This window comes from Anomaloglossus baeobatrachus, chromosome 7 (genome assembly GCF_048569485.1).
Source record: "Anomaloglossus baeobatrachus isolate aAnoBae1 chromosome 7, aAnoBae1.hap1, whole genome shotgun sequence".
NCBI lineage: Eukaryota > Metazoa > Chordata > Amphibia > Anura > Aromobatidae > Anomaloglossus > Anomaloglossus baeobatrachus.
Window position 1 is genome coordinate 305,696,277 of NC_134359.1, and position 25,108 is coordinate 305,721,384.

General features: G+C 49.5%; 2 protein-coding genes across 2 annotated transcripts in view; both read left to right on the forward strand.

The window, feature by feature from the left end:
• Window positions 1-467: 467 nt before the first annotated feature.
• LOC142246834 (uncharacterized) lies at window positions 468-15,380 on the forward strand. Its single transcript, XM_075319883.1, has 4 exons — window positions 468-597; window positions 12,084-12,103; window positions 12,334-12,589; window positions 15,175-15,380. The coding sequence occupies exons 1-4, from the start codon at window positions 468-470 to the stop codon at window positions 15,378-15,380; spliced, it is 612 nt and encodes a 203-aa protein (XP_075175998.1).
• Window positions 15,381-22,078: 6,698 nt separating this feature from the next.
• LOC142246576 (uncharacterized) overlaps window positions 22,079-25,108 on the forward strand; it is a 51,841-nt gene continuing 48,811 nt past the window's right edge. The window contains exon 1 of the mRNA XM_075319642.1: window positions 22,079-22,145. Coding sequence (XP_075175757.1) covers window positions 22,130-22,145 — 16 coding nt within the window. The 5' untranslated portion in view covers window positions 22,079-22,129. The remainder of the gene's footprint in view (window positions 22,146-25,108) is intronic.

Sequence of the window (25,108 nt, forward strand, 5' to 3'; positions counted from 1 at the left end):
CTCAAATTTGGACTCATCAGACCAAAGCACAGATTTCCACTGGTCTAATGTCCATTCCTTGTGTTCTCTTCTGCTTGTTGCCTGTCCTTAGCAGAGGTTTCCTAGCAGCTATTTTACCATGAAGGCTGCTGCACAAAGTCTCCTCTTAACAGTTGTTCTAGAGATGAGAAGGTGTGTCCAAACTTTTGGTCTGCGTATGGTCTTATCACAGGGTCCCCCACTGGTGCAGGTTATATTATCTTGATCCCTACACTTTCTATCCACCCTTTGTTGGCCATTCCTCATGATTTGATAATAATGACTACTTATATAGTAGATGGGCTTTTGGGACCCCTCAGGTTCCCGGGCCTCAGACCCTCATCCGATGATTGCAGCAGGCAGTAAAGTGAGCCTGATCTCCGTGCAGATCTGCAGGACAAGCTGCGATTATTGATGAATGGATACACAGGGCCGGATCTCAGGATCTCATGTCTTCATTGATTGATGAACCCAACGCTCTTTCTCCCCAACAGACTGAAGGATCAGATCGGGTCAGGATGGAGGAAGCAACACTAAAGAAGTTTCATGATATGAAATGCCTCATGGCAGATGAAATGGGTGAGGTTTCGAGGTTTCTAGTATTTTCATGACATCTTCTCTGTTTCTTCTCCGTCATTGAGAAGCCTCTGCAGTTCCTCACGTTGTCACTGACGATTTCCAGGGAACACGACCGCGGTGATTATTAATGCGTCACATAATAATTTAATCAATAAATAATGAAACCAATAAATTACCTCTTGTATGAATGATTAATATTACAATATCTCAGAATAAAGCACTGTCCACTCACGCTAAGCTGGGCGACCCCCCCGACTAATAACTCCGAGACCTCCAGATGCGGGGGGAGGGGCGGGAGCTGCCGGATCTGCGTCCTGTCAGCAATGACTCCTGACAACCAGGCCTCAGCCTATGTACCCTTCCCCTTCCCGCCAAAAGCTGTCAGCCAATCCTGGAGCTGTTGCAACAATCTGCCGACAACAATTAAAGGGAACCTATCAGCAGAATTTTCGCAATTAAACTAAAAGATTCCCCCTCTGCAGCTCCGGGGCTGCATTCTATGAAGGTTCGTTCCTGTTTCTATTGTGCCCCCTTTGAGACCTAAATAAATACTTTATAAAGTCTTACCTTTGTATCTATATATATGTATGTATGTGTATATATATATATATATATATATATATATGTATATACCTTGTATGCAAATGTGTTTTTATGGTCACGGGGGCGGGCTGTATTTCGTCCGTTATTCGCACCCTTGCCGCTGTACGCCATCCCTCATTGCTCATTTACATACATGAGGACACCCTCATGTAACTGTGCTCCCGAGGTCTGGCACATGCGCAGTGGCACTCTCGCGGGACTGAGCACTGCGCAAAGCGTGAACGCTGGTGAGGTGATTGTGTGGAGCCCCACTGGTGGCGTTGTTGTGTCGGTGCATTACATTCAGGGACTCCACGTGGATGGAAGAGTCTGGTCACAGGTAGGGAACCTTCATTTAGGATTTGTCGTGACGCCACTCTCGGTATTGCGGTCAGGGTGACCGCCACTGCAGTTTAAGGGGTGCCTGGGGCTTCACCCAGGGAAGTTGCTACTGCCTTTCTCCCCTCGTTTTGGCCCGTTTGCTTGTAGCCTGGACCAGGCCACTCCGGCTGCTTGCCCCCTCCTGGAAGCTCTCAGGAGCCCCTCAAAGGTAGATGTGTGAGACCTGATTACTATGCGCCTGTGTACTCACATCTCGATCAGCCTTCTGGATTACCTGTATTGTACTGCCCCCAGCATGGGTGCAGTACTCAGTGGTGCCTGACCAGGTCAGGGGCGCCACATTCCCCCTTAGTTATCACGAGCACGTCCTCGGGCTGCAAGACAACATTTTAAAATGCATGAAACAGGTAAAACATATAAAACATTTTAAAACCACCAGGTACTATACATCACCACCCTCCACCCACAAGTCCGTTAACCCACCCAATACCCTCTCAGGAGGTAGGTCACCGGTCCTCTTGGTAACCAGGTCTGGGCCATCCGCTTCCCCAGACCTTTCCTCCAACCTTCCTCTCCTAAGGTCGGTGATTGGCATAAGCCCCTCCTCTCTGCTGTGCCGCGTCTTCGGCCACTTCTGGCAGGATGTAGGGGCGGCTTCCTCTCAGTTGCACTGCGCCTTCAGCCACTTCTGGCAGGATGTAGAGGCGGTGTTCCCGGTCACGCTGTTGTTTTGTGGTGGAGAGCCAAGCCCCATAAACAGGCATGCTTTCTGGTCGCAGACGTGCCGGGCCCCTAAACAGGCTGGCTCTGGTGGTGGTACCTCTAGGGTAACTATCAACACTGCGAGAGTTTGTGGCTATAGCCAGTTCATAGCCTAATGGTCCGTATTTTTCAAAGTGCAAAAAGGGGTTTCTCACATCAGTTCATGTGGGCACATTTCTTAAACATTAACGTTGCAAACTTTTCAAACTGCTGTACTTCTTACTTTGCTTACATGGATTCCTCTGTTTCACCAGGGCTTGGGCCTGTAGGGCTACGGCACCTGTTGCTTTCTACATCTCTGTCATCATCTGTAGTGGTCTCATCAATGGGTTCTTTGCTTTTGTCTTCACTTTCTCTATCTCCATCTTCTGTTTCTTTTTCTCTTTCTTTATCTTGTAGTGTTGAGACAGCAGGGTTACTGTAGGGATTTCTGGGGCATGGTGTAACATCTAGTGCGTACCATCCGCGTTCTTGGTGTTTGGTGAATTCTACCAGGTCTCCCATGTACAGGTTTCTTCCTGGATGTCCTCTAGGCAAGTGTGCTCTAATGTCTCTCCTGCTTACAAAGATGCCATCTTTCAGGCCAGGTGCAACTATGAAGCCGTATCCAGATTTTAAACTAAATTCCTCCACAACTCCACAACAAAGGGGGCCTCTCGCCTGGTGGCAGGCTTTTCTCAGGATCCGCTTCTCTTCTAGGTCCCGGGCCGTTACTTCGTCCTTCCTATCTGGAGACTGCTGTGCAGGGGAAAGCTTCGTTCTGCTGCGGCGCCGTGTCTTGCGGGCGGGCTTCTGCTGGGCTGCTATCTCACTGCTTGCAGGCTCCCAGGTGATGTACATACTTGGGGTCAGTACAGTCAGCTCTTCATCAGCAGAGGGTGTTGGGTTCTCTTCATCCCAGCGGGAGTACGGCAGCATCTCTGGCTCCAGGCCTGGATCCACTGCTGATGGCTCTGGGGTCAGTTCCTCAGCCTCCTGGCCTCCCCTCCCCCTTAGTTCTTCTGAGCACTCCTTTTGCGGCAGCGCTGGGGATGGATTTTCATCTGCAGGCCAGGGAGGTGGGCCGTCAGCCATGGGATTCACTGAGGACACTCTGGGTGAGCGCCTGGGGAGCAGATAACGGTCCATCATTTCCTTTGGGAACCGTGCTTCCATGTCCGCCCTGAACTTTAGGCATTCAGTGTCTTCTCCCAGTGGGGGCATGAGACCCGGCTCCTTGGACTGGGGAGCCTTCTCTGCTCTGGCCTTACAGGCCGGGGTAGATGGCTTTGGGGCCTTGGCTTGGCGGGCCGAGCCTGGCATGGCGGCGGCCTGGTCTTGGAGGGCCGCACCTGCGGTGTGGATGGGCGTCGCGGCTGCGGCGGGATCTTGGCGGGCCGAGCAGGGCATCACTGTGGCGGCCTGGATTGGAGTCGCTGCTGCGACCGGTTCTTGGCGGGCCGGGCCTAGCATGGCGGCGGCCTGGACTTGGCGGGCTGCACCCGGCAGGGCTGTGGCCTGGTTCAGCATCGCCACGCATCTCTCCAGGGGCCGTGGGCATGGCAGAGGGGGTCGGGGCACTCGCGCAGGCAGGGGCAACACAGGACTCACCCATCGGTAGCATCATCGGGGTCTGAGTCGTCGCCGCCCGGTGTGGCACTTGTCGCGCGGTCCACCTCTCGTAGGCCCGAACTGCTGTAGCCAACTGCAGAAGCTCCTTGCGTTCATCTCTGATCTGCTGTACGATCCTGGCCTCCAGTCGGTCGCAGAACTGGGCAAGCTCCCAATCCCACCAGGCAGCGGAGCCTGGCTCTGGGTCTCTGCGTTCAGACGCCATCTCCTCTGCTTCTTCCTTCAGTTCTCTTTCCAGCAACTGCCCTGTCACTTCCTGTAGTTCTTCTTTTAATAACAGACTTTTCTTTTTCTTGCAGCGCCGCTTTTTCCCGCTGTCTCAGGACAGATCCGCCTCCCATCCTCTCTTGTAAGGCCAGCACACTCCAGGGCTTCTCTGGGTAGCCACACCTCTTCGCGGCCGGTAACTTCCATTTTCACATGTTGCTGCAGTTTCTTGGCGCGCTTTTCATGGTGGCAATATGGCGGCGCTTCAAACTTTTTAAGCGGACCGCCCAGGCACATGGTCACCTGTCTAAACAGGTCTAGTCCTCATCCTGTTCGTGACACCAGATGTGGACCCCCGCAGGTGCTGTTGTGTCGGTGCATTACCTTCAGGGACTCCACGTGGATGGAACAGTCTGGTCACAGGTAGGGAACCTTTTTTTTAGGATTTGTCATGACGCCACTCTCGGTATTGCGGTCAGGGTGACCGCCACTGCAGTTGAAGGGGTGCCTGGGGCTGATGGTGGGTGCAGTCAGTTGTAGTGGCCTCCCGAGAGTGAGGCAAGCCCCAGGGCCCTGTGTAGGAGTGTGGGACCACAGGTCGCAGAATGACTCAGGCACAGTCCAAACAGTCTTTCAGGGTCTTTACTCACAGTTGATGGCAGGCGAGTAACCCGGGCGTAGCTGGGATGAACCAGGCTGGAACCAGGTATCCTTCTGGCTGGCTGATGAGGGTGACCACCAACTCGCCTTCCTTAGCCCTTTTGTGTTTGTGGTGACCCCGACTTGCAGTCCCTACGGGGGTCACCCAGGGAAGTTGCTGCTGCCTCTCTCCCCTCGTTTTGGCCCGTTTGCTTGTAGCCTGGACCAGGTCACTCTGACTGCTTGCCTCCTGTGAACTATGGGCCCTCCCTTTGCTACGTGGCTGCGGACTCTGTAGTGTTGTTGGTGGAGCATTAAGTGCCCCCACCGGCAGATTTGGCAGAAGAAGCTGAATCTACCTCTGCACTGGAACCTGTTACCCCTGCGGGCCTGGTACCGATCTGGCAGTCCCCTTACTCTGCCACCCCTTTGCTCTCTCTAGCCTTGGGTGGATTTCGGGTGGCACTACCAGGTGACCGGTCTCCCCCGTCGGTAGTCACTGAGCGTACGCTGTCAGATTGTGACAGACTCCAGGGTCTGCGGCATGCGACTGCTCTCCCTGAGCTGCACTCATTAACTGGCTCACTGCTCCTCCTCTCCTGTTCTTGCCTACGCCACCTAGCAACCAGGCCCTCTACCACACCCCTTGAGTGGACATGGAGGCCACGCCCCCTCCTGGAATCTCTCAGGAGTCCCCTCAAAGGTAGATGTGTGAGACCTGATTACTATGCGCCTGTGTAGTCACACCTCTGTCAGCCTTCTGGATTACCTGTATTGTACTGCACCCAGCATGGGTGCAGTACTCAGTGGTGCCTGACCAGGTCAGGGGTGCCACAATTGCGCAGGCGCGAGATTATGGGCGGCGCTGTGATTGTCATCAGCAACGTCATGCAAGTACCCGCCCATAATCTCGTGCCCGCGCTTTTCCCTCTGCCTCCACCGTTATGCGCAAGCGCTGGCCATATGAACCATGTTACCTATTACCCATCTTTCCCTGGAGCAGCACACCACCGATAGGTAACAGCTGACGTGGGGTCATATGGCCAGCACTTGTGCATAACGGTGGAGGCAGAGGGAAAAGCGCGGGCACGAGATTATGGGCGGGTACTTGGATGACAATCACAGCACCGCCCATAATCTCGCGCCTGCGCAATCACCTCACCAGCATTCACACTTTGCACAGTGCTCAGTCCCGCAAGAGTGCCACTGGGCATGCACGAGACCTCGGGAGCACAGTTACATGAGGGCGGTGTCCTAATGTATGTAAATGAGCAATGAGGGACGGCGTACAGCAGCAAGGGTGCGAATAATAGACGAAATACAGCCCGCCCCCGTGACCATAAAAACACATTTGCATACAAAAAGGTAAGAATTTATAAAGTGTTTATTTTGGTCTCAAAGGGGGCACAGTAGCAACAGGAACCTTCCTAGAATGCAGCCCCGGAGCTACAGAGGGGAAGCTTTTAGTTTAATTGCGAAAATTCTGCTGACAGGTTCCCTTTAATCTAAAAATTTAAAGAAACACTAAATCATTAAAAGCAAGAAATAGGGTGTCAGGCAAACCCATGAGTGCCCCCCACACTAAAAGCCCTAAAGGGGGGGCCTATTCATTTTCAGCAAATTCCCTGGTGGCAGAGTGATCAGTCATTTTATAATAAATTCCCTGGAGGTCTCAGGGACTGAGGGAGATTTATTCATTATATGATGAGTTCTGCACATTCTCCTCACTGCATTGTTACTGTTTTGTTAGTATTTTGCTTTCACCCTCTTGAATCCTTCTGGGCTCCATCATATTCCAACATGGCTCCACCGATATCTGATCCCAGGTCTCTTCTCCACGTTCCCAGTGTTGGTGTATACTGGTCAGGTCTCTTCTCCACGTTCCCAGTGTTGGTGTATACTGGTCAGATCTCTTCTCCATGTTCCTAGTGTTGGTGTATACTGGTCAGGTCTCTTCTCCACGTTCCCAGTGTTGGTGTATACTGGTCAGGTCTCTTCTCCACGTTCCCAGTGTTGGTGTATACTGGTCAGGTCTCTTCTACACGTTCCTAGTGTTGGTGTATACTGGTCAGGTCTCTTCTCCGCGTTCCCAGTGTTGGTGTATACTGGTCAGGTCTCTTCTCCATGTTCCCAGTGTTGGTGTATACTGGTCAGGTCTCTTCTAAACGTTCCCAGTGTTGGTGTATACTGGTCAGGTCTCTTCTCCACGTTCCCAGTGTTGGTGTATACTGGTCAGGTCTCTTCTCCACGTTCCCAGTGTTGGTGTATACTGGTCAGGTCTCTTCTCCATGTTCCCAGTGTTGGTGTATACTGGTCAGGTCTCTTCTCCACGTTCCCAGTGTTGGTGTATACTGGTCAGGTCTCTTCTACACGTTCCTAGTGTTGGTGTATACTGGTCAGGTCTCTTCTCCGCGTTCCCAGTGTTGGTGTATACTGGTCAGGTCTATTCTCCACGTTCCCAGTGTTGGTGTATACTGGTCAGGTCTCTTCTCCATGTTCCCAGTGTTGATGTATACTGGTCAGGTCTGTTCTCCATGTTCCCAGTGTTGGTGTATACCGGTCCGGATTCTTCTCCATGTTCCCAGTGTTGGTGTATACTGGTCATGTCTCTTCTCCATGTTCCCAGTGTTGGTGTATACTGGTCAGGTCTCTTCCTCACGTTCCCAGTGTTGGTGTATACTGGTCAGGCCTCTTCTCCACGTTCCCAGTGTTGGTGTATACTGGTCAGGTCTCTTCTCCACGTTCCCAGTGTTGGTGTATACTGGTCAGGTCTCTTCTCCGCGTTCCCAGTGTTGATGTATACTGGTCAGGTCTCTTCTCCGCGTTCCCAGTGTTGGTGTATACTGGTCAGGTCTCTTCTCCACGTTCCCAGTGTTGGTGTATACTGGTCAGGTCTCTTCTCCACGTTCCCAGTGTTGGTGTATACTGGTCAGGTCTCTTCTCCATGTTCCCAGTGTTGGTGTATACTGGTCAGGTCTTTTCTCCACGTTCCCAGTGTTGGTGTATACTGGTCAGGTCTCTTCTCCATGTTCCCAGTGTTGGTGTATACTGGTCAGGTCTCTTCTCCATGTTCCCAGTGTTGGTGTATACTGGTCAGATCTTTTCTCCACGTTCCCAGTGTTGGTGTATACTGCTCAGGTCTCTTCTCCATGTTCCCAGTGTTGGTGTATACTGCTCAGGTCTCTTCTCCATGTTCCCAGTGTTGGTGTATACTGGTCAGGTCTCTTCTCCATGTTCCCAGTGTCGGTGTATACTGGTCAGGTCTCTTCTCCATGTTCCCAGTGTCGGTGTATACTGGTCAGGTCTCTTCTCCATGTTTCCAGTGTTGGTGTATACTGGTTAGGTCTCTTCTCCATGTTCCCAGTGTTGGTGTATACTGGTCAGGTCTCTTCTCCATGTTCCCAGTGTTGGTGTATACTGGTTAGGTCTCTTCTCCATGTTCCCAGTGTCGGTGTATACTGGTCAGGTCTCTTCTCCATGTTCCCAGTGTCGGTGTATACTGGTCAGGTCTCTTCTCCACGTTCCCAGTGTTGGTGTATACTGGTCAGGTCTCTTCTCCATGTTCCCAGTGTTGGTGTATACTGGTCAGGTCTCTTCTCCACGTTCCCAGTGTTGGTGTATACTGGTCAGGTCTCTTCTCCATGTTCCCAGTGTTGGTGTATACTGCTCAGGTCTGTTCTCCACGTTCCCAGTGTTGGTGTATACTGGTCAGGTCTCTTCTCCACGTTCCCAGTGTTGGTGTATACTGGTCAGGTCTCTTCTCCACGTTCCCAGTGTTGGTGTATACTGGTCAGGTCTCTTCTCCACGTTCCCAGTGTTGGTGTATACTGCTCAGGTCTGTTCTCCATGTTCCCAGTGTTGGTGTATACTGGTCAGGTCTCTTCTCCACGTTCCCAGTGTTGGTGTATACTGGTCAGGTCTCTTCTCCACGTTCCCAGTGTTGGTGTATACTGGTCAGGTCTCTTCTCCACGTTCCCAGTGTTGGTATATACTGGTCAGGTCTCTTCTCCATGTTCCCAGTGTTGGTGTATGCTGGTCAGGTCTCTTCTCCATGTTCCCAGTGTTGGTGTATACTGCTCAGGTCTGTTCTCCATGTTCCCAGTGTTGGTGTATACTGGTCAGGTCTCTTCTCCACGTTCCCAGTGTTGGTGTATGCTGGTCAGGTCTCTTCTCCACGTTCCCAGTGTTGGTGTATATTGGTCAGGTCTCTTCTCCACGTTCCCAGTGTTGGTGTATACTGGTCAGGTCTCTTCTCCACGTTCCCAGTGTTGGTGTATACTGGTCAGGTCTCTTCTCCACGTTCCCAGTGTTGTTGTATACTGGTCAGATCTCTTCTCCACGTTCCCAGTGTTGGTGTATACTAGTCAGGTCTCTTCTCCACGTTCCCAGTGTTGGTGTATACTGGTCAGGTCTCTTCTCCACGTTCCCAGTGTTGGTGTATACTGGTCAGGTTTCTTCTCCACGTTCCCAGTGTTGGTGTATACTGGTCAGGTCTCTTCTCCACGTTCCCAGTGTTGGTGTATACTGGTCAGGTTTCTTCTCCATGTTCCCAGTGTTGGTGTATACTGGTCAGGTCTCTTCTCCACGTTCCCAGTGTTGGTGTATACTGGTCAGGTCTGTTCTCCACATTCCCAGTGTTGGTGTATACTGGTCAGGTCTCTTCTCCATGTTCCGAGTGTTGGTGTATACTGGTCAGGTCTCTTCCCCACGTTCCCAGTGTTGGTGAATACAGGTCAGGTCTCTTCTCCATGTTCCCAGTGTTGGTGTATACTGGTCAGGTCTCTTCTCCATGTTCCCAGTGTTGGTGTATACTGGTCAGGTCTCTTCTCCACGTTCCCAGTGTTGGTGTATACTGGTCAGGTCTCTTCTCCACGTTCCCAGTGTTGTTGTATACTGGTCAGGTCTCTTCTCCACGTTCCCAGTGTTGTTGTATACTGGTCAGATCTTTATTCCACGTTCCCAGTGTTGGTGTATACTGGTCAGGTCTCTTCTCCACGTTCCCAGTGTTGGTGTATACTGGTCAGGTGTCTTCTCCATGTTCCCAGTGTTGGTGTATACTGGTCAGGTCTCTTCTCCACGTTCCCAGTGTTGGTGTATACTGGTCAGGTCTCTTCTCCACGTTCCCAGTGTTGGTGTATACTGGTCAGGTGTCTTCTCCATGTTCCCAGTGTTGGTGTATACTGGTCAGGTCTCTTCTCCACGTTCCCAGTGTTGGTGTATACTGGTCAGGTCTCTTCTCCACGTTCCCAGTGTTGGTGTATACTGGTCAGGTCTCTTCTCCACGTTCCCAGTGTTGGTGTATACTGGTCAGGTCTCTTCTCCATGTTTCCAGTGTTGGTGTATACTAGTCAGGTCTCTTCTCCATGTTCCCAGTGTTGGTGTATACTGGTCAGGTCTCTTCTCCATGTTCCCAGTGTTGGTGTATACTGGTCAGGTCTCTTCTCCACGTTCCCAGTGTTGGTGTATACTGGTCAGGTCTCTTCTCCACGTTCCTAGTGTTGGTGTATACTGGTCAGGTCTCTTCTCCACGTTCCCAGTGTTGGTGTATACTGGTCAGGTCTCTTCTCCATGTTCCCAGTGTTGTTGTATACTGGTCAGGTCTCTTCTCCACGTTCCCAGTGTTGGTGTATACTGGTCAGGTCTCTTCTCCACATTCCTAGTGTTGGTGTATACTGGTCAGGTCTCTTCTCCACGTTCCCAGTGTTGGTGTATACTGGTCAGGTCTCTTCTCCACGTTCCTTGTATGTTTACAGCTTTTTCTTCAGCACAAGTGTTGGATTGGGTTGAGGTCTGGGGACTCTGGGGGACAATCCAGCCCCTCTACTTCATTGTCATTGAACCATTTCTTCTACAATCTCACCGTATGCTTCGGGTCGTTGTCCTGTTGGAACACTATGTCATCCATTTCATACCCATAGTACTCGAGTGTATGAAGTAACTCATCTTGTAGGATACACACATATAGCTCAGCATTGAGGCCAACATCGATCCTGGTCAAGTGTCCAACGCCTTTGGCTGTAAACACCCTGGATCATCAGGCTTCTTCCACCAAACTTGACAGTTTCTTCAGTTTCTCAATCCGTTCAACCCTTGTTCCCTTGTTTCATCCAGACCCATTTCCCCCATCAGAGACATCTATTGACTTTCTTCTCATTGCTCCAAATCACCCGTTTCCAATCTTCCACTTTTCGTTCTTCTTTGCAATCTCGAGTTGACACTTTTTATGATGATATTGAAGTTGAGGCTTCTTCATCATTTTTTTCGGGCCACCATTCCAGACTTGTGTAACACGTGTTGCTCGGTGTTTACATGGGCGTCTCTGATCTCACTATTATGGAGCAGACGAGCCGCCTCCACTGTCGGGTGTCTCCAGAACTGATAGACCTTGTGATGACTCCGATATTTTGTCTGGACGTCACCTCTTGGCTTTTGACTGTGTGGACGGGCTTCATTTCTTATTCTTCCACCTGTTATGACCTTACATGATGCAGTTTGGTCATTTTCTTGGCCAAAAGACCGCTATCGATGAGTAGGATAAGGTTGAGTCTTTTTTCTTGGGAATCTTCTCCATGGCTGCTCTTTGATTCGAACCATTTACCTTTCTCTGGCAATCAACCTAATAACACTCTGAGCTATTAGGGAATGTGAGAACTTGTTGTAATTGTAGTATACAGGTATAAAAAATTCAAACACCAAGAGCAAAACAGTAACAATGCAGTGACATGACGAGAATCTACATAACTAATCATATGCTGAATAGCTACAACTGATATTTATATATGAGAAGCCAAGATGATTGTTTATAAAATGAAGGTCGTCTCACGCTCAGAGCTGTAGAGGATGGAGAGATATGGAGTTGGAAAGTCATAAGTGTAGTGGGAGAGTCTTTGTGGATGACTTAAGAAGCGTCATCCACACGGGGCTGGGAAGGAGGAAGGCAAACAATCACACAAGATGGAGAAGGCGCTGATCGAGAACAGCATCAATCATCGTGTTTTTTACATTCTACAGAGTGGCCAGGGCTCTTATATACAGTATTCTAGATGATGCCTAGAAGGGCTGACTGGTGGTGTCCAAAGCTTCGGCCACAGTTTATAGTCGCCAAATCTGGTGACAGGGTCCCTTTAAGTTTACACTAAAACCTGATACTAACACGTACAGTATGTGGAATGGTCTCCGGCTATAATGGCACCTGCTGCCGCCGGTCACTGCCCGGAAGACCATCATAGATCTATGCAGATATCCTGTATGCTATACAGAGTGGTATATTACATGCATTGTACAATTATCATCTCTATAATGGATCTATGTGTTTTACCGAGATCTTCTCCTCTGAATGACAGAACCTGGGAAAGGCTGCACGGTAAGAAACACAAAGCCTTTCAACATTCCCTCCTTTCTTCCTCCTTCCTTCCTTCTTTCTTTCCTTCCGTTCTTCCTTTCTTCCTTTCTTCTTTCTTTCCTTCCGTTCTTCCTTTCTTCCTTTCTTCTTTCTTTCCTTCCGTTCTTCCTTTCTTCCTTCCTTCTTTCTTTCCTTCCGTTCTTCCTTCTTTCCTTCCGTTCTTCCTTGCTTTCACTTTTTGTGTTATACAGGGATCAGGTAAAGCACACAAGGTTGGGATCATCGCTGACTTCTGGGAGGAGAACACTTTTGGATGGTTACATCAGGCGCTGAGTTCTTATCACTTCTCAGAAATAATAAAGAGGATCCTATTCATTAACACGTCTGATAAAGACATAAAGAAGGTATTCAAGATGATGTCCTCCTGCAGCTTCTACGTCTACATCTGCAGCGGATATAATCGGGAGACATTCCCAGCCATGAGACAGAGACTTGGGTTATTATCGGGTAAGAGATCAATAGACCAATCTACAGAACAAATATCATAAAATAATGAGAGTTGTACAAAATATACAGAAAAAGATTCCATGATTAAATATTCTACTGTCCGGGTTTAAAGAGGTCATCACATGTAGATCCAGACATGCAATTAGATAGTAACAGAGCATGGAGTGGATGGGCTCCACACCATCTAGAAGTGATGACGGGCTCCACATCATCCACAAGTGAGGATGGGCTCCACACCGTCTACAAGTGAGGATGGTCTCCACACCATCTACAAGTGATGATGGGCTCCACACCATCTACAAGTGAGGATGGGCTCCACACCATCTACAAGTGAGGATGGTCTCCAAACCATCTACAAGTGAGGATGGGCTCCACACCATCTACAAGTGATGACGGGCTCCACACCATCTACAAGTGAGGATGGTCTCCAAACCATCTACAAGTGAGGATGGTCTCCACACCATCTACAAGTGAGGATGGGCTCCACACCATCTACAAGTGATGACGGGCTCCACATCATCCACAAGTGAGGATGGGCTCCACACCGTCTACAAGTGAGGATGGGCTCCACACCATCTACAAGTGATGATGGGCTCCACACCATCTACAAGTGAGGATGGGCTCCACACCATCTACAAGTGAGGATGGTCTCCAAACCATCTACAAGTGAGGATGGGCTCCACACCATCTACAAGTGATGACGGGCTCCACACCATCTACAAGTGAGGATGGTCTCCAAACCATCTACAAGTGAGGATGGTCTCCAAACCATCTACAAGTGAGGATGGGCTCCACACCATCTACAAGTGAGGATGGGCTCCACACCATCTACAAGTGATGACGGGCTCCACACCATCTACAAGTGAGGATGGTCTCCAAACCATCTACAAGTGAGGATGGGCTCCACACCATCTACAAGTGAGGATGGGCTCCACACCATCTACAAGTGATGACGGGCTCCACACCATCTACAAGTGATGACAGGCTCCACATCATTCACAAGTGAGGATGGACTCCACACCGTCGACCAGTGAGGATAGTCTCCACACCATCTACAAGTGATGGGCTGCACACCATCTACAAGTGAGGATGGTCTCCAAACCATCTACAAGTGAGGATGGTCTCCAAACCATCTACAAGTGAGGATGGTCTCCAAACCATCTACAAGTGAGGATGGTCTCCAAACCATCTACAAGTGATGATGGGCTCCACACCATCTACAAGTAAGGATGGTCTCCAAACCATCTACAAGTGAGGATGGTCTCCAAACCATCTACAAGTGAGGATGGTCTCCAAACCATCTACAAGTGAGGATGGTCTCCAAACCATCTACAAGTGATGATGGGCTCCACACCATCTACAAGTGAGGATGGGCTCCACACCATCTACAAGTGAGGATGGGCTCCACACCATCTACAAGTGAGGATGGTCTCCAAACCATCTACAAGTGAGGATGGTCTCCATCCATCCACAAGTGAGGATGGGCTCCACACCATCTATAAGTGACGATGGGCTCCACACCATCTACAAGTGAGGATGGTCTCCAAACCATCTACAAGTGAGGATGGTCTCCACACCATGTACAAGTGAGGATGGGCTCCACACCATCTACAAGTGAGGATGGTCTCCAAACCATCTACAAGTGAGGATGGGCTCCACACCATCCACAAGTGAGGATGGGTTCCACACCATCTAAAAGTGAGGATGGTCTCCACACCATCTACAAGTGAGGATGGTCTCCACACCATCCACAAGTGAGGATGGGCTCCACACCATCCACAAGTGAGGATGGGCTCCACACCATCTACAAGTGAGGATGGGCTCCACACCATCCACAAGTGAGGATGGGCTCCACACCATCTACAAGTGAGGATGGTCTCCACACCATTTACAAGTGAGGATGTGCTCCACACCATCTACAAGTGAGGATGTGCTCCACACCATCTACAAGTGAGGATGTGCTCCACACCATCTACAAGTGAGGATGTGCTCCACACCATCCACAAGTGAGGATGTATACCAGGAACACACCGCAAGACCTGCTGTATACTAGGAACACCCCATAAGGGCAGCCGTACACCAAGAACACCTCACAATACCCACAGTATACCAGAGACTCCCCAAAAGAACTGCCATATACTGGGAATACCTCAAAAGATCCACAATATATTAGAGAAAATCCACAAGACCTAGTAAATTCTGGAAAACCCTCACAAAATCCACCAAGTACTGGAAACACTCCACAAAATCTGCCATATAATGTGAACACCCCTCAAGACCCCTCTATACTGGGAGCACCCCACCCCCACAAGACCTGCCGTATAACAGGAACACCCCACATAGCCCTGGAGATGACCAGTTATCCAGACGTTAGTTTGACCCATGATAAAGTCCCTCAGATCTTCACTGTTGTCTGTTGTTTCTGTTTCCAAAATATTAGGTTCAATAACTCAATGTTCATTTGCTGCCCAATTTATTTCAGCCCATCCCCCGACGGGCGCCATTGTCACCAAATAGTCAGTGTCACGTCTGAAATTGATGTTCTTCGTGGTTTCTGGATCTTTATCCTGTGATGTTTTGTGCAGAGCGGAGGAACCTGATCATCATTATTCACAATCTGGAGGACAGCAGCGAGCGGAAGAAGGAGACAATCCTACAAGAAAATGGAAACCGTGTCCCATACCACAATGTCTTCCTCTTCAGCAAAATGGACCTAGCTTGGAATTATCTGAACCGTTTAGTGAACGACCATCAGCCGGGGAGTGCGAGGAGGAAGAAGAACAAAGGTTAGAAATCACTGATGAATCCACAATAAGTGATACTGCTTTTATTAGGGTAAAAAATAAACATTTATTACAGAATATTTATGTGTTTTTTATCACTGGGGACGGTTACAAGGTTCCCACAAACAAAGTGCATTGTAATTAGTAGATCTTGGAATAATAATTTCCACAATTGGATGTTATATAAATGTTCCTGTGCTGAGATATTCTTAGAAATATGTCCGTCCTAAGTGCTGTGTAATGGCTGTGTCTGACCATACAGGGTATCTATGCTATGTGCTGTGTAATTCACAAGATGTATGAGAAAAACGGGTTTGATGCTGCGCTAAAAACCACAACTCCAGGGGATTTGATGAAATCCTTTTCTTTATTTGCACGGGTCAACGCGTTTCGAAGGCACAGCCGCCTTCTTCATCAGGACAATATAAAGCAAAAAAGAACAGCTTTATATTGTCCTGATGAAGAAGGCGGCTGTGCCTTCGAAACGCGTTGACCCGTGCAAATAAAGAAAAGGATTTCATCAAATCCCCTGGAGTTGTGGTTTTTAGCGCAGCATCAAACCCGTTTTTCTCATACATCTTGTGATCTACTTTCCCATCGGGGCTGCAGCTGACCACCATATGCACTTTCTGCCTAAATGCTCGCAGAGGAGTTGTGCCTGTCACAACGGAAACAGGTGAGTACCTGTCTCTTTACATTTTAATCTCTTGTCCACCAGATAAGACCCTATTTTGCGCTTTCTTCCTCCACAGTTTTTTCCTGATGTGCTGTGTAATGGCTGTGTCTGACCATACAGGGTATCTCTGCTATGTGCTGTGTAATGGCCGTGTCTGACCATACAGGGTATCTCTGCTATGTGCTGTGTAATGGCTGTGTCTGACCGTACAGAGTATCTCTGCTATGTGCTGTGTAATGGCCGTGTCTGACCGTACAGGGTGCCCCTGCTATGTGCTGTATAATTCCTGTGCAGACTTTCTGCATTTCTGACTATTTTCCGTGATCTGGGCTGGATTTTTCTGAGCCATGTACGTTCAGCACATGAGGAGAATTATCCATAGCAGCCATTGTAGTAATATGACGGTCTATAAATGTGCTGCGCAGTGGCCACCTCACAGGAAGATTTATTAATTACCTAAATTCATGTATTTGGGGCAAGAAAAAATATATTTTGCATTTGGTTTTCATTATAAATGTTGCACCTTTTGACTTTTCCAGACTCTTTGCTTCTTTACACATTCAGCTTTAATGTAGTCTGTGGTCATAAATCAGCTGAGAGCAGATGAGAGCTCACTGACAGCTCCTCAGTAACTCCTCAAGTGAAAGTGGCCGAGCTCCAACTGAGGAGCTGTCAGTGAGCTGTAACTGAGGAGCTGTCAGTGACCTGTAACTGAGGAGCTGTCAGTGAGGTGTAACTGAGGAGCTGTCAGTGAGGTGTAACCGAGGAGCTGTCAGTGAGGTGTAACTGAGGAGCTGTCAGTGAGCTGTAACTGAGGAGCTGTCAGTGATCTGTAACTGAGGAGCTGTCAGTGAGCTGTAACTGAGGAGCTGTCAGTGATCTGTAACTGAGGAGCTGTCAGTGAGCTATAACTGAGGAGCTGTCAGTGATCTGTAACTGAGGAGCTGTCAGTGAGCTGTAACTGAGGAGCTGTCAGTGAGCTGTAACTGAGGAGCTGTCAGTGAGCTATAACTGAGGAGCTGTCAGTGAGGTGTAACTGAGGAGCTGTCAGGGAGCTGTAACTGAGGAGCTGTCAGTGATCTGTAACTGAGGAGCTGTCAGTGAGCTATAACTGAGGAGCTGTCAGTGATCTGTAACTGAGGAGCTGTCAGTGAGGTGTAACTGAGGAGCTGTCAGTGAGGTGTAACTGAGGAGCTGTCAGTGAGCTGTAACTGAGGAGCTGTCAGGGAGCTATAACTGAGGAGCTGTCAGTGAGCTGTAACTGAGGAGCTGTCAGTGAGCTGTAACTGAGGAGCTGTCAGTGAGCTGTAACTGAGGAGCTGTCAGTGAGCTGTAACTGAGGAGCTGTCAGTGACCTGTAACCGAGGAGCTGTCAGTGAGCTGTAACTGAGGAGCTGTCAGTGAACTGTAACTGAGGAGCTGTCAGTGAGCTGTAACTGAGGAGCTGTCAGTGAGGTGTAACTGAGGAGCTGTCAGTGAACTGTAACTGAGGAGCTGTCAGTGAGCTGTAACTGAGGAGCTGTCAGTGAGCTATAACTGAGGAGCTGTCAGTGACCTGTAACTGAGGAGCTGTCAGTGATCTGTAACTGAGGAGCTGTCAGTGAGCTGTAACTGAGGAGCTGTCAGTGAGGTGTAACTGAGGAGCTGTCAGTGACCTGTAACTGAGGAGCTGTCAGTGATCTGTAACTGAGGAGCTGTCAGTGACCTGTAACTGAGGAGCTGTCAGTGACCTGTAACTGAGGAGCTGTCAGTGAGGTGTAACTGAGGAGCTGTCAGTGAGCTGTAACTGAGGAGCTGTCAGTGAGGTGTAACTGAGGAGCTGTCAGTGAGCTGTAACTGAGGAGCTGTCAGTGACCTGTAACTGAGGAGCTGTCAGTGATCTGTAACTGAGGAGCTGTCAGTGATCTGTAACTGAGGAGCTGTCAGTGATCTGTAACTGAGGAGCTGTCAGTGATCTGTAACTGAGGAGCTGTCAGTGAGCTGTAACTGAGGAGCTGTCAGCGAGTTGTAACTGAGGAGCTGTCAGTGAGCTGTAACTGAGGAGCTGTCAGTGACCTGTAACTGAGGAGCTGTCAGTGAGCTGTAACTGAGGAGCTGTCAGTAAGCTGTAACTGAGGAGCTGTCAGTGAGCTGTAACTGAGGAGCTGTCAGTGAGCTGTAACCGAGGAGCTGTCAGTGAGCTGTAACTGAGGAGCTGTCAGTGAGCTGTAACTGAGGAGCTGTCAGCGAGCTGTAACTGAGGAGCTGTCAGTGAGCTGTAACTGAGGAGCTGTCAGTGAGCTGTAACTGAGGAGCTGTCAGCGAGCTGTAACTAAGGAGCTGTCAGTGAGCTGTAACTGAGGAGCTGTCAGTGAGCAGTAACTGAGGAGCTGTCAGTGAGCTGTAACCGAGGAGCTGTCAGTGAGCTGTAACTGAGGAGCTGTCAGTGAGCTGTAACTGAGGAGCTGTCAGTGATCTGTAACTGAGGAGCTGTCAGTGAGCTGTAACTGAGGAGCTGTCAGTGAGCTGTAACTGAGGAGCTGTCAGTGAGCTGTAACTGAGGAGCTGTCAGCGAGCTGTAACTAAGGAGCTGTCAGTGAGCTGTAACTGAGGAGCTGTCAGTGAGCAGTAACTGAGGAGCTGTCAGTGAGCTGTAACCGAGGAGCTGTCAGTGAGCTGTAACTGAGGAGCTGTCAGTGACCTGTAACTGAGGAGCTGTCAGTGAGCTGTAACTGAGGAGCTGTCAGTAAGCTGTAACCGAGGAGCTGTCAGTGAGCTGTAACTGAGGAGCTGTCAGTGAGCTGTAACTGAGGAGCTGTCAGTGACCTGTAACTGAGGAGCTGTCAGTGAGCTGTAACTGAGGAGCTGTCAGTGAGGTGTAACTGAGGAGCTGTCAGTGACCTGTAACTGAGGAGCTGTCAGTGAGCTGTAACTGAGGAGCTGTCAGTGAGCTGTAACTGAGGAGCTGTAACTGAGGAGCTGTCAGTGAGCTGTAACTGAGGAGCTGTAACTGAGGAGCTGTAACTGAGGAGCTGTCAGTGAGGTGTAACTGAGGAGCTGTAACTGAGGAGCTGTCAGTGAGCTGTAACCGAGGAGCTGTCAGTGAGCTGTAACTGAGGAGCTGTCAGTGAGCTGTAACTGAGGAGCTGTCAGTGAGGTGTAACTGAGGAGCTGTAACTGAGGAGCTGTCAGTGAGGTGTAACTGAGGAGCTGTCAGTGAGGTGTACTGAGGAGCTGTAACTGAGGAGCTGTCAGTGAGCTGTAACTGAGGAGCTGTCAGTGAGCTGTAACTGAGGAGCTGTCAGTGAGCTGTAACCGAGGAGCTGTCAGTGACCTGTAACTGAGGAGCTGTCAGTGAGCTGTAACTGAGGAGCTGTCAGTGAGCTGTAACTGAGGAGCTGTCAGTGAGCTGTAACTGAGGAGCTGTCAGTGAGCTGTAACCGAGGAGCTGTCAGTGAGCTGTAACTGAGGAGCTGTCAGTGAGCTGTAACCGAGGAGCTGTCAGTGAGCTGTAACTGAGGAGCTGTCAGTGAACTGTAACTGAGGAGCTGTCAGTGAGCTGTAACTGAGGAGCTGTCAGTGAGGTGTAACTGAGGAGCTGTCAGTGAGCTGTAACTGAGGAGCTGTCAGTGAGCTGTAACTGAGGAGCTGTCAGTGAGCTGTAACTGAGGAGCTGTAACTGACGAGCTGTAACTGAGGAGCTGTAACTGAGGAGCTGCAACTGAGGAGCTGTAACCGAGGAGCTGTCAGTGAGCTGTAACTGAGGAGCTGTCAGTGAGCTGTAACTGAGGAGCTGTCAGTGAGGTGTAACCGAGGAGCTGTCAGTGAGGTGTAACTGAGGAGCTGTCAGTGAGCTGTAACTGAGGAGCTGTCAGTGAGCTGTAACTGAGGAGCTGTCAGTGAGCTGTAACTGAGGAGCTGTCAGTGAGCTGTAACCGAGGAGCTGTCAGTGAGCTGTAACTGAGGAGCTGTCAGTGAGCTGTAACCGAGGAGCTGTCAGTGAGCTGTAACTGAGGAGCTGTCAGTGAGCTGTAACTGAGGAGCTGTCAGTGAGCTGTAACCGAGGAGCTGTCAGTGAGCTGTAACTGAGGAGCTGTCAGTGAGCTGTAACTGAGGAGCTGTCAGTGACCTGTAACTGAGGAGCTGTCAGTGAGGTGTAACTGAGGAGCTGTCAGTGAGCTGTAACCGAGGAGCTGTCAGTGAGCTGTAACTGAGGAGCTGTCAGTGAGCTGTAACTGAGGAGCTGTCAGTGAGGTGTAACTGAGGAGCTGTCAGTGACCTGTAACTGAGGAGCTGTCAGTGACCTGTAACTGAGGAGCTGTCAGTGAGCTGTAACTGAGGAGCTGTCAGTGAGCTGTAACTGAGGAGCTGTCAGTGAGCTGTAACTGAGGAGCTGTCAGTGAGCTGTAACTGAGGAGCTGTCAGTGATCTGTAACTGAGGAGCTGTCAGTGAGCTGTAACTGAGGAGCTGTCAGTGAGGTGTAACTGAGGAGCTGTCAGTGAGCTGTAACTGAGGAGCTGTCAGTGATCTGTAACTGAGGAGCTGTCAGTGAGCTGTAACTGAGGAGCTGTCAGTGAGCTGTAACTGAGGAGCTGTCAGTGAGCTGTAACTGAGGAGCTGTCAGTGAGCTGTAACTGAGGAGCTGTCAGTGATCTGTAACTGAGGAGCTGTCAGTGAGCTGTAACTGAGGAGCTGTCAGTGAGGTGTAACTGAGGAGCTGTCAGTGACCTGTAACTGAGGAGCTGTCAGTGAGCTGTAACTGAGGAGCTGTCAGTGAGCTGTAACTGAGGAGCTGTCAGTGATCTGTAACTGAGGAGGTGTCAGTGAGCTGTAACTGAGGAGCTGTCAGTGAGGTGTAACTGAGGAGCTGTCAGTGAGCTGTAACTGAGGAGCTGTCAGTGAGCTGTAACTGAGGAGCTGTCAGTGAGCTGTAACTGAGGAGGTGTCAGTGAGCTGTAACTGAGGAGCTGTCAGTGAGGTGTAACTGAGGAGCTGTCAGTGACCTGTAACCGAGGAGCTGTCAGTGAGCTGTAACTGAGGAGCTGTCAGTGAGGTGTAACTGAGGAGCTGTCAGTGACCTGTAACCGAGGAGCTGTCAGTGAGCTGTAACCGAGGAGCTGTCAGTGAGGTGTAACTGAGGAGCTGTCAGTGATCTGTAATTGAGGAGCTGTCAGTGACCTGTAACCGAGGAGCTGTCAGTGATCTGTAACTGAGGAGCTGTCAGTGAGGTGTAACTGAGGAGCTGTCAGTGAGCTGTAACTGAGGAGCTGTCAGTGAGCTGTAACTGAGGAGCTGTCAGTGAGGTGTAACTGAGGAGCTGTCAGTGAGCTGTAACTGAGGAGCTGTCAGTGAGGTGTAACTGAGGAGCTGTCAGTGAGGTGTAACTGAGGAGCTGTCAGTGATCTGTAATTGAGGAGCTGTCAGTGAGGTGTAACTGAGGAGCTGTCAGTGAGGTGTAACTGAGGAGCTGTCAGTGAGCTGTAACTGAGGAGCTGTCAGTGAGGTGTAACTGAGGAGCTGTCAGTGAGGTGTAACTGAGGAGCTGTCAGTGAGCTGTAATTGAGGAGCTGTCAGTGAGCTGTAACTGAGGAGCTGTCAGTGAGCTGTAACTGAGGAGCTGTCAGTGAGGTGTAACTGAGGAGCTGTCAGTGAGGTGTAACTGAGGAGCTGTCAGTGAGCTGTAACTGAGGAGCTGTCAGTGAGCGCATCCTTACAGACTGAGAGGGAAGTAACTCTTTATCTGCCTTTTCCTGAGCTCCTTGTAGCTGATATCTGACCACAGACTACATGAAAGTTGATTGTTCGAGGAAGCAAAGAAAAAAGATAAGCCAAAAAGATAAATCATGCAAAATATGTAATGAAACCTGAAAGCAAAAATGATTTTTAGCCCAAGATAAAGTCATTAAAAAAATGTCCCCAAAGACGCTGCTGTAATGCTACAATAAGAAACGCGTGATCCTTTCTATTATTCCTGACATTACAGCTGATGGACACAGGGGGCTCTTCATTATCTGTGGGGTCTTTTCAGGGTCTCGCTTCTGTGTTACGGGACAAGCAGGAATCCCTCCAGCAGCAGTAACGATGTACAGGAGCCCGAAAAGATGAAAATCAGCAAAGGTGAGAACGTCAGAGATAAGTGAGGGTCCCCACCAGACATCAGGAATAATACTAATAATAATCCTTCTCCCCCTAAATCCCCTCATATCTTCATTCCTTTGGTTCTCTACTTCCTTGCTCTGTTTCTTCTTTCCTGAGTTTCTTTCACTTTTTCCTCCCCCCTTACTTTTATACTTTCATTTCCTCTTTCTTTCTTCCTCTCTCAATTCCTTAATATACTTCTTGCTGTATTCCTTCTTCCATTCCTGTCTTTCTGCCTTCCTTCTCTCACTCTGTCTCACCCTTCCATCCTTCGTTCCTTTCTTCCTTCACTCCTTCCTTCCTTCTTTCCTTCCTTCTCTCTCTTTCTTTGCTTCCTTCCTCCTTATCTTCTCTTCTTTCTTCCTTCCTTGTCTTTCTTTCTTCTTCTTTTCTTCCCCTCTGTCCTTCCTTGCCTTTATTCCTTCCCTTCTCTTCTCTTCCTTCCTTCCTTCTCTTCTCTTTCTTCCTCCTTTTCTTCCTTCCTTGTCTCTTTCTTCTTGTCTTTCTTCCTTAATTTCTTTCTTTCTTTCTTTCTTTTTTCCCTTCCTTGTACATCCATCTTTTTTACCTCCTCCTTCCTCCCTTTCTTATACCTCCATCCTTCCTCCCTTCTTTGTACTGCCATCCTTCCTTTCCTCCTTCCTCCCTTTCTTCTACCTCCATCCTTCCTTTCCTCCTTCCTCCCTTTCTTGTACCTCCATCCTTCCTTTCCTCCTTCCTCCCTTTCTTGTACCTCCATCCTTCCTTTCCTCCTTCCTCCCTTTCTTGTACCTCCATCCTTCCTTTCCTCCTTCCTCCCTTTCTTGTACCTCCATCCTTCCTTCCCTCCTTCCTTTCTTATACCTCCATCTATCCTTTCCTCCTTCCTCACTTCCTTGTACCTCCATCCTTCCTTTCCTCATTCCTCCCTTCCTTGTACCTCCATCCTTTTCTCACTTCCTTGTACTGCCATCCTTCCTTTCCTCCTTCCTCACTTCCTTGTACTGCCATCCTTCCTTACCTTCTTCCTTCCTTCCTTGTACTTCCATCCTTCCTTTCCTCCTTCCTCCCTTTCTTGTACATCCATCCTTCCTTTCCTCCTTGCTTCCTTTCTTGTACCTCCATCCTTCCTTTCCTCCTCCTTCCTCCCTTTCTTGTACCTCCATCCTTCCTTTGCTCCTCCTTCCTCCCTTTCTTGTACCTCCATCATTCCTTTCCTCCTTCCTTGTACCTCCATCCATCCTTTCCTCCTTCCTCCTTTCCTTCTTTTCCTCCTTCCTCCTTTCCTTGTACTTCCATCCTTCCTTTCCTCCTTCCTCCCTTCCTTGTACCTCCATCCATCCTTTCCTCCTCCTTGCTTCCTTTCTTGTACCTCCATCCTTCCTTTCCTCCTCCTTCCTCCCTTTCTTGTACCTCCATCCTTCCTTTTGCTCCTCCTTCCTCCCTTTCTTGTACCTCCATCCTTCCTTTCCTCCTTCCTTGTACCTCCATCCATCCTTTCCTCCTTCCTCCTTTCCTTGTACCTCCATCCTTCCTTTCCTCCTTCCTCCTTTCCTTGTACTTCCATCCTTCCTTTCCTCCTTCTTCCCTTTCTTGTACCTCCATCCTTCCTTTCCTCCTCCTTCCTCCCTTTCTTGTACCTCCATCCTTCCTTTCCTCCTCCTTCCTCCCTTCCTTGTACCTCCATCCTTCCTTTCCTCCTTCCTCACTTCCATGTACCTCCATCCTTCCTTTCCTCCTTCCTCCCTTCCTTGAACCTCGATCCTTCCTTTCCTCCTTCCTCACTTCCTTGTACTGCCATCCTTCCTTTCCTCCTTCCTCACTTCCTTGTACCTTCATCCTTCCTTTCCTTCTTCCTCCCTTTCTTGTACCTTCATCCTTCCTTTCCTCCTTCCTCCCTTCCTTCTACTTCCATTCTTCCTTTCCTCCTTCCTCCCTTTCTTGTACCTCCATCCTTCCTTTCCTCCTTCCTCCCTTTCTTGTACCTCCATCCTCCCTTTCCTCCTCCTTCCTCCTTTTCTTGTACCTCCATCCTTCCTTTCCTCCTCCTTCCTCCCTTTCTTGTACCGCCATCCTTCCTTTCCTCCTCCTTCCTCTCTTCCTTGTACCTCCATCCTTCCTTTCCTTCTTCCTCCCTTTCTTGTACCTCCATCCTTCCTTTCCTCCTTCCTCCCTTTCTTGTACCTCCATCCTTCCTTTCCTCCTTCCTCCCTTTCTTGTACCTTCATCCTTCCTTTCCTCCTTCCTCCCCTCCTTCTACTTCCATTCTTCCTTTCCTCCTTCCTCCCTTTCTTGTACCTCCATCCTTCCTTTCCTCCTTCCTCCCTTTCTTGTACCTTCATCCTTCCTTTCCTACTTCCTCCCTTCCTTCTACTTCCATTTTTCCTTTCCTCCTTCCTCCCTTTCTTGTACCTCCATCCTTCCTTTCCTCCTTCCTCCCTTTCTTGTACCTCCATCCTTCCTTTCCTCCTCCTTCCTCCTTTTCTTGTACCTCCATCCTTCCTTTCCTCCTCCTTCCTCCCTTTCTTGTACCTCCATCCTTCCTTTCCTCCTCCTTCCTCTCTTCCTTGTACCTCCATCCTTCCTTTCCTCCTTCCTCCCTTCCTTGTACCTCCATCCTTCCTTTCCTCCTTCCTCCCTTTCTTGTACCTTCATCCTTCCTTTCCTCCTTCCTCCCTTTCTTGTACCTCCATCCTTCCTTTCCTCCTCCTTCCTCCTTTTCTTGTACCTCCATCCTTCCTTTCCTCCTTCCTCCCTTCCTTGTACATCCATCCTTCCTTTCCTCCTTCCTCCCTTTCTTGTACCTCCATCCTTCCTTTCCTCCTTCCTCCCTCCCTGCCAGTGACCTGTAACCGAGGAGCTGTCAGTGAGCTGTAACCGAGGAGCTGTCAGTGAGCTGTAACTGAGGAGCTGTCAGTGAGCTGTAACTGAGGAGCTGTCAGTGACCTGTAACTGAGGAGCTG

What these genes read in the sequence shown, in the direction of transcription:
- LOC142246834 (XM_075319883.1), top strand. Translation starts at nt 468, where the DNA reads ATGTCTTCATTGATTGATGAACCCAACGCTCTTTCTCCCCAACAGACT. An exon ending in CCTCATGGCAGATGAAATGG is followed by an intron (nt 598 to 12,083) that starts GTGAGGTTTCGA and finishes TCTGAATGACAG; the next exon opens with AACCTGGGAAAGGCTGCACG. An exon ending in GAGACTTGGGTTATTATCGG is followed by an intron (nt 12,590 to 15,174) that starts GTAAGAGATCAA and finishes TGTTTTGTGCAG; the next exon opens with AGCGGAGGAACCTGATCATC.